The sequence below is a fragment of the Egretta garzetta genome, unplaced genomic scaffold (genome assembly GCF_000687185.1).
Source record: "Egretta garzetta isolate BGI_Z169 unplaced genomic scaffold, ASM68718v1 scaffold193, whole genome shotgun sequence".
Lineage (NCBI taxonomy): Eukaryota > Metazoa > Chordata > Aves > Pelecaniformes > Ardeidae > Egretta > Egretta garzetta.
In genome coordinates, this window is record NW_009259117.1 from 742,019 (window position 1) to 750,931 (window position 8,913).

Genomic DNA, 8,913 nt, shown 5'->3' on the forward strand with positions numbered 1-8,913 from the left:
CGGAATATGGCTCTGTGCTCAGTGGTCTCTGCATGCAGGGAGGAGTTTCACCAGGGAGCGTTATCAGAGCATTCAGTGCCTGGGTTTTTATTCGCCTCTTGCTCTAGGTGGGAGGACTGCAAGGAGTCTCCAGAGGAATGTATGATGGGCCTGTGTATGAAATCCCAGCTACGCCAAAATACGCAACTCCTGCACCCTCAACTAAATCATCCCCTGCCAAAAACCAGCCCCCACCAATCAGAAACCTCCATCAATCCAATTTTAGCTTATCAGGTAAGTCAGCCTGACTCATCAGAAATGTTTCAAAGCCATGAGTATGGATTATTGGTGATAAATTTCAATTATAATTGCTTCTTCAAGCAAATATGAAAGGATTATATATACTCATATACATGCATATACTTACTTATATATACGTGTGTGTATATATGATATGTTTTACAAATTGCCAAATACTCAAAATGTTTGTAATCTAAAATTTTTCTCTGCATGCAGCCTTTTAATATTATTTACCTGGCCTGTTACAGTTAGCTGAGGCCTCTGGCTGCTGTGACTGAGGCCCCTTGGTGGTAGGTACGGCTGATGGGACTTGGGTCTGGTGCAACCCACGTGGCTCAGACATCTCAGTTTTCTTTCTTGCTGCATCACCAGAAACTTCCAGGCATGGAAACCTCAACTGTCCTTGTCCGTGGTCGGCAAATCATGTGCAGAAGCTATTCATATGCAGATCAGAGTATTTCTTGTCCTCTTTGCTCTTGGTGCCCAAAACATTTTCCATGGTACATAAGAAGCAGACTGGAAAATCATCCTTTGGGGTTGTTGGAAATAATTCTTGTCATCTGAAGACAATTACAAGTGTGCCAAATCCTTATCCTTCAGAAGTCCACAGCCCAACTGGTTAATAAGTGGCTCCTTATGATGTTATGAAAGTCACTGGATTTTCTCCCCTGTGGGAGCCGATGGTGGAGTTTTCCTCCTTGACAGAGCCTGTCTTTAGAAACAAAATGAAACTTCTGGAAGAAAGCCCAAGGAGACCAAATATTTAAAAAACCCTTCTAGTGAGTTGAGTTATATTTTTGCCCATACACCTGGGGCCATGGTGAGCACATACAGATATGTAAAGCTCTATAAAGCAAAAGAAGTGCTTAGAAGTTTGACCTCTCATAATAATAACCATTAAGTGGGATTTTCACAAGCATGTGAAGCTGTGATTTCAGGGTCCGCTGCTGGATCGGGGTACTACCAAGGCACCTAGTGCTACAAATTTGATCCGAATCAGGCAAATGCACATTACTGTGTTCTTATGAAATTGAGCAGAACCAGAGACTGCGATAGCATTTAAAATGATCCTATGCTTCTGCAGTAGTCTTACGTTGCCTTTAGGAAGCTGAGTGTGATCAGACAGTATTTAGCCTGGCAGAAAGCTTGCTGTCACCTTAAGCTTAACCTTTCATAGTTTTAAAATGCAGTTTGAAGTGGGTGTGAGTTTACATCAATGCTTGTTTTCTCATGGATTTCATGGAATCATGGAATGCTTTGGGTTGGAAGGGACCCCTAGAGGTCATCTAGTCCAACCCCCCTGCAGTTAGCAGGGACACCACTAACCAGATCAGGTTGCTCAGAGCCCCATCTGACCTGGCCTTGAATGTTTCCAGGGATGGGGCCTTCACCACCTCTCTGGGCAACCTGTGTCAGTGTTTTACCACCTTCATTGTAAAGAATTTCTTCCTTCTTCTAAACCTACCCTGTTTTAGTTTAAAACCATTACCCCTTGTCCTGTCACAACTGGCCCTGCTAAAAAGTCTGTCCCCATCTTTCCTATGGGCCCCCTTTAGGTACTGAAAGGCTGCAATCAGGTCTCCCCGCAGCCTTCTCTTCTCCAGGCTGAACAAGCCCAACTCTCTCAGCCTGTCCTCATAGGAGGGGAATTTATGATCGCTAACATCAGATTTACTGTACTGTTGGCCCATGGACTCAGTAGGGACAGGTATTCTGAACCAATGAGGCAGGTTTGAAAAATCTACTCTGCACATAGATTAGGTTTGGGTTTGGTTTTTTTTTTTTTTTTTGTAGTTGTAACAGTAATATTTTCTGTCAGGATCTGATCTCGCGAAGGGAACCCCAGTCTGTAGGCTGTCATCCCTGCATGGGCTCTTCAAGTCAGTGGAAAACAATTCCCTATGTAGGGTGAGCATCAGTCAAATCCAAACACTTAACCCTCCACTTCTCATTGAAGATAACTGGAGCTAGGCACAGAAACATGCCTGGAAGGTCTGTTCAGCACTTCAGTCAAGGGTCTGGCTCTAAAGAAACCAGCTGATGGTGGTGTGAGGGGCACGTAGCTGGAACGAGCTGGGTAAAATCTCACCGCTGATGGGTTTTTTTTTTTCCCTTTTCATAGCTTTGTTTCCTGATTTTTCTGTTGTTGCAGGAGCTCAGATAGATGACAATAACCCACGCCGTACTGGCCACCGCATCGTGGCACCTCCTGGCGGTCGCTCTAATATTACCAGTCTTGGCTGAAAAACGATGATGGACAGAAACACAAGGATGAAGGATCATGGGAACAATGTCCGTTCCCTTCAATATCTGTGTTATCGAACCCACAGTTTTATTTGGTACTAATGGAAATAAAAACTGAAATGTCTTTTTTTTTTTTTGTATAGGAAGAGGTGATAATAGTGTGGTGTGTTTGCTTGGAACTACTTGCCTCACAATTGTGCTTTCATGCCATAGTCACCTTAAAGCATGGTGCTTCCATTGCCCCTTTAGTGACTACAGGTTTTAGCTTCGTCTCGTAACTGAATGATGGTTCCTTTGCACCCTTTTGCTGTATTAGAGTAGTTAATGCATGTTACTGAGTTATTTATGCAAGTTGCATTCTGTGAGTGAGTCCCTTTAGAACACGTTGCCAACAATTGACTAGACACAATGCCAAGATTAATGTCCGTATTTGAGAAACACCACCAAAAACACTTATGAAGGAAGAAAATGGCCATCTTGAGAGTAGGCAGTAGAGTAGTATAGGCAGCTTCTGTTTCATCTTTAATTTATTATAAACCCAAGAAGCACTTCTCTCAGACACAGAAGATCATCGGGACACGTAATGACAAATGGTCTCCGTAGCACCTGTCTGTTCCCACCCAGTACGTTCCAAGTCTGTGTCCTTCTTGTTTCCATTTTAGACAGAGCCATAATTTTAACATACCAATGCCATTGCCACCCCTGCAGGGATTTCTCCACCTGGGCAGTAGTGCTCTCCTTCTGCATGAGATTTTTGGTACTTACAGATAATCCAAGTTGCCGTCGGATTTTTAAAGTTTTTTGTACAAAGTTTTTCCTTTGTAATCACATGCATTTTTACTTACTCTACCGTATCAAGATCTACTAGTCGTGGTTCAATTTCTGAATTCAAAGCTTGTGAAATAAAGGAAACGAATTGATGGGTAAGCGTCTTCCTCTGCTTTCCAGTGCTGTTGCTCAATGATTAAAAATTTAGAATGGAGAAACACAAGAGAAATTGTCTTTTAGGTTGACATCATGTGAAAGAAGGAACCTCCTTAGATCACAAAGTGTATTACATGTATAGATGTCTGCATATGCTTACTGTCACATGCCATAATCTGTCTTAAATAGAGCTCACAGTAAAAATGTGCTTACTATTGACATTGCAGCTGCCTCAGTTTTGGCCAAGTGAGACCTAAATTAGCTTTCTCCCAAGACCTTCAGGCCTGCATCTGATTTGCTTGAAATGGCAATCGATTGTCATCATCTTCATCTGTAGTACAGGACCAGTATGCAGTGCTCTAGTTTGACCTAAGCTATATTTGATTTAATACTGGTTTTCTCTGCTGGCTGAAGCGGGATGGTGTTTAGGGATGGCATGAACAAGACATGCTGCAGGTAAGGTGAGGAAAGTGGGCTTGAATTTGCTTTCCATGAGCGTGAAGGTGATGCTTCTCCTTGTCATTCTGACTCTCTCACAAACCGTGTAAACAAACCTTTTCTATCACTTCTTAATGCCTGACTGTGTTTCAGGAGGTGTGGGCAATGGTGGAGGGTGGGGTGCTACGAAATTAAGCATGTCAGCAGAACACCTCCTGTTGGCCTTGTGCCACTTTGCCCTTGTCTGCGCTACAAAGCTGCAGCAGGAAAAGTCTTGGAGCAGCGCAGTACTAGTGGAATGGTTTCATCTGGCTGGGATGCTTGACCACTTAGCACTGGTCCATCCTTTCCACGTAGCAGTAAGTTGTGCTGGCACAGGGCGTGTGGTGCACACCAGGTGCATGTGGAGCATAAAAGTTTTGGAACATGGCCTGCCTAAAGCCTGTCATCTGATTCGGAAGCCAGTACGCTATCGCCTCCAGCTTGCCCGGGAAAGGAACCGCTGCCCTGGAAAACTCCATTTTGGTCAGCTTGGTCTGAGAACCTGGCAGCAGAGCTGGTCTGAATAGCCAGCTTTTCTTTTTGCTTTGGCTTTTATCTGAACCAGTGGAGAAACACTGCAACTCAGCCTGCAGTGAACTGAATTGATGATTGCTCCCAAAAGAAGAGAAAAATCAAGCTTTTCGTGAACAATCCCTACTGCTAAGGATTCAAATATGTGTTTCCTATGGCCTGGAGACCAAGCTAGTCTAGACCTGCTGTTAACGTACATTTATTTTTTCATGGTGAAGTGTCTGTGGTAAATACGTGTGGGGGTGTTTGTGAGGCACTTCATGGTTCAGTGCTTCTGTGCGAACCAGACTGCTTGTCAGGTCACTGTAACTCCGCTATGATTTCTCCGAGGAGAAATAGGCAAGCGTGCCCATCATGCTCAAGCTCCCGCCACCTGACGGCCGCTACTGGGGGACAGCCTGCGGGAAGCCCGTGGATTCTGGGCTGTGCCTGGGTCTCTCCCCTCTGGATGTGCCATACTACCTGGATGTGATTTAAGCAGCTTTTTATTTTTTTGGAGCACGGGTACCTTACTGCAGGGTCAGCAGGTGAGGTGAAGGATGCCTCACTAGGGCGGTTACTGTGGTGCAGCGTCGGAGAGCTGGCATGTGCCACGCTCACGGGGGGGTTAAGCCGAGCAAGGTAAGTGCTGCTTCTCTTACCACCTGGAGGCCTATTTCACAGCAATGCCCCTGCCCCTACATCGCTAACCCGTCCTTAAAAAAATAAAACAGTAAATAAAGTGTGGATTAGCTGGTGATCCAGAATACGTCTGTGGAGCAGGAAATCACACTTGAATTTGCTCCCTTGTAGAAGCACCAAGCTGGGAGATGTGCAATTTGTGAGCTTGGGGGTGAGGAGCTGTTGTTACCTCAAACTACAAGAAGAAAGCAGTGCAAAGCTTTCATGCTTTTTGCATTGTCAAGTTTCTAAAAAAATTTGCAGCAGGGATATGACCTTTTAATGTCTGATAAAGCCCTAATGATGTAAAACTGGCTCTTCCCTATTGGCATTCACAGACCCCTTAAAATTAGTCCCTGTGACCAGTCTAAGGACTATCTTCATCAATCAAGTGAGGTAGAGGAGAAGGGTGGATCCACGGATCCCTTCCTGAGCAACAGCTTGGACCAATTTGTCTTGAGTTACATTTTGTCTGCTACCAGAGCAACACAGTTATGTTTTAGTGTTTGTAGCCAAGCCTGTTAATTATGATACTAAGCCTGTCCCCACACTGACAGCTGTCCCAGCCATTCCATGTTTCTCATTAGCAATACACCAATCTTCATGCTTAAGAGTTAAAACCACAGACGGGACCAGGTCAGATGACCCATCTACTCTGGGTTTCAGCAGCCAACAACATAAGCTTAAGGAAGGCTTGAAGAAAAGAGCAAACATACAATGGTAATATTTCCGAGTGTCTCCCTAATTTCTAGTGCCTTGTAATTCCTTGCAGAGTAGCAGCATCTTTGTACTGTGTTGCTGTCCACAGATTTTTCTGCCATGAATTTGCCAAGGTGCTTTTAAACCCAGGTAAATTCTTGGCATTTATGGCTTCCTGGAGCAAGGACTTGCACAGCTTAACGCATGATGCCGAAGTGTTGAGTGTCTCCTTGACACCAGCTAATTCTTGCCATTTAGACCTGGCCAGTATTAAATCTCAGTGATCTAAACAAACTGATTCAAGGATAGTTTTTTGTCATAATTGTGGTGAATTTTGCACAAGCTTTCCAGATGTATTTCAGTGATGACAGTGAGGGGCATTCAATTAAAAATAAATTGTGCATGGGAGAGGGGGCAATGTCTTACAATGTAGTAAAAATGCAGTTTGGGATACTGTTCTTTGAGTATCAGTGTAGCTCATGAAGCATTTGCAGCGATATGGGTTGCTAGGTCTCAGCCCCCCCTCCCCCCCCGACTGCTGTGATTTTTCTAGCACAGTGAGCTGTACATGCAAGGGTACCTTTGAATATATAGTCATATATGCTGCTTTAAAAAGCTTTAAGCTTAGCAGCTTCTTCCTCACAACTGGAAGTAAGCCAACCTGCGACTACATTGGTGACTGCGATGCTGTCCCTGAGAGCCTTCAGCCGGCAGGGTCCAGGCCCCTGTCCCCCGCTGATGCCCTCCAGCGCAGCAGCGGGCACAGCTGCGAGGGTGCCGAGACCAGGAGCCCTCCCAGCCCAGAGGTCGTTCCCCGACAGGACTTCATAGCCTCTTCTGAAGGATGGAAGAAGGATTTCCCAGCTGAAACCAGGACAAGATGGAAGAAACATAACCAAAAAAAACTTGTTGTACGTAATAATCTCCGGATGTTAGAATGGCTCCCAAAGACGGTTATAGATGCCATGATGGGGAGAGTTGTCCTGGTTTGGGCTGGGATAGAGTTAATTTTCTTCCTAGTAGCTGGCATAGCACTGTGGTTTGGATTTAGGATGAGAAGAATGCTGATAACACCCTGATGGTTTAGTTGTTGCTCAGCAGGGCTTACACCAGTCAAGGACTTTTCAGCTTCCCCTGCTCTGCCAGGGGCACAAGGAGCTGGGAGGGGGCACAGCCAGGACAGCTGACCCCAACTGGCCCAAGGGATATTCCAGACCCTAGGACGTCATGCCTGGGGGGAGTTGGTCCGGGAGAAAGCAACTGCTGCTTGGGACAGGCTGGGCATCAGTCAACAGATGTGGATCACTTGTTTCATATATTCTGTATATTCTACTGTTAATATTATTATTTTTATTATTTTATTAAACTGTCTTTATCTCAACTCACTGTTTTTGCCTTTTTTCTTTTGATTCCCTCCCCCATGCCACTGAGTGAGTGGCTGGGTGGTGTTCAGCTCCCTGCCGGGTTAAACCACAACAGAGTGAAGGTGTTACCTGGTGCTTGCCCTGATGTTGGGTCACTGCGCGCACAGGCTGCATCAGAGGCCCTTTATGTGTGACTTAGGAGGGCTTGTTATGTCAGGAACAAAACTGCCCATATTGCACAGGAGCTGGCACCAGCTTGGATGTCCCAAGTACAAGTCTTCTAAGTTGCACACCTCTTCCGTGTAGCCCAGGCTGCCTTTCAGCAGGTCTTATGCACGACGAGGCTTTCCACATTTTTCTACAGCAGAGGGACCACTGTGGGCTATTTTGAGTCTTGCATGACATACAATGCATCAAACGACTCTAACACCATGCCTAGAAATTGTTTGAGATGATATATCCTTGTCATAAAGCTGTGAATGAGGTTGAGGACAACCATAAGCTATTGTAATAATTGTTACCCTTGATGTTAAAAAAGGAGAAAATTTCTGCAGCGTTTTCTATGTGTACCTGTAAAGCATGACCAAAGCTCCTTGTGAGCCGCTCTGGAATAAACTAAAGAGTGCTTTACAGGTTTACACCATAAAGCAAATGTTTTGAGCTGTGACTGGCACCTGGGTATCCCATCTTCCCCCAGCTGACATCCACTGTGCTGGAGTCTGCTCTCAGCTGGCAAAATTGCTCAGCAGTTCATTTCCCAGGGACTCCCTGGGCACAATCCCTGGTGTGCGAGCCATTTCTGCCATCCCTTAAAACACAGGGAAGATACAAAGCAGGGGTGGGAGGAAAACACCAAACATTTCAGTAACACATCAGTAGGAAGGAATATTTGAAGCACGGAAAGATTTAGGTTGGAAGAGATACTACCTGGAGTCCAGCCTCCTACTCAGAGCAGGGCTACCTTCAAAGTTAGGTTGACCAGGACGTTGTCCAGCTGAGAGTTGAAAGTCTCCAAGGACGGATGTTCTGTCCGAATTACCTGTTCCATCAATTCACCCATTTCATGGCAAAGATTTTTTTCTTGCTGATGGGTAACTGGAATGTCTGCGCTGAAACTTGTGACTGCTGCAATAAGCTGTGCCCATTTGGCTGGTGATGAAGTGCTTCACAGCATCAAGAAAAAAATCTCAGTCTCTGTACTGTTCTGCGTTGGCTCAGAAATAAGCAGTCACATGGATTTAAACTGAGCGGAGGGGTAAGAGGTAAAAAAACCCAAAACACTCTGTAATGACTGTGCCAGGAGACAGCTCTTCAGCATCAGGACACAGATACTGTTACGAGGGTTAAAGCTGAATAACACAAAACATAATGTAACATAGCTGAACAGTGCTTAACTGAAGAGCAACTGTTGAGAGCTTAGCCTGGCATCACTACACTCGTTTCGTGGTCTAATGAAAGTCCTTCTTGTTCAGTATCTGCATCACTGATGGGGAGCGATGACAGTGCCACGCTATGCAGGAGATCTGCACATGACTTTAAATAGGACAGTGAATCCATGGAGTAAATAACTCAAGGAGACTAAGAAGCTTGTAACAGGGACAAGTAGTGCAGGGTTTAGCCAGGAAGCTACGGCAACTTGGTGGGAAAAGAGAAGAAATGCCTGTTTGTGGGAACTCAGGGTTTGGGGACTCGGCACCCTCCTTGGCTTCCCCCCCCGCCCCGCCTCTGCCCG

At 45.3% G+C, this 8,913-nt stretch overlaps 1 protein-coding gene across 1 annotated transcript in view; it reads left to right on the forward strand.

The window, feature by feature from the left end:
• The window catches only part of CRMP1 (collapsin response mediator protein 1), a 51,636-nt gene extending 49,113 nt beyond the window's left edge, over positions 1 to 2,523 (forward strand). Inside the window, exons 17-18 of the mRNA XM_009635502.2 lie at positions 108 to 273; positions 2,432 to 2,523. Coding sequence (XP_009633797.1) covers positions 108 to 273; positions 2,432 to 2,523 — 258 coding nt within the window. The remainder of the gene's footprint in view (positions 1 to 107; positions 274 to 2,431) is intronic.
• The last annotated feature ends 6,390 nt before the right edge of the window (positions 2,524 to 8,913 follow it).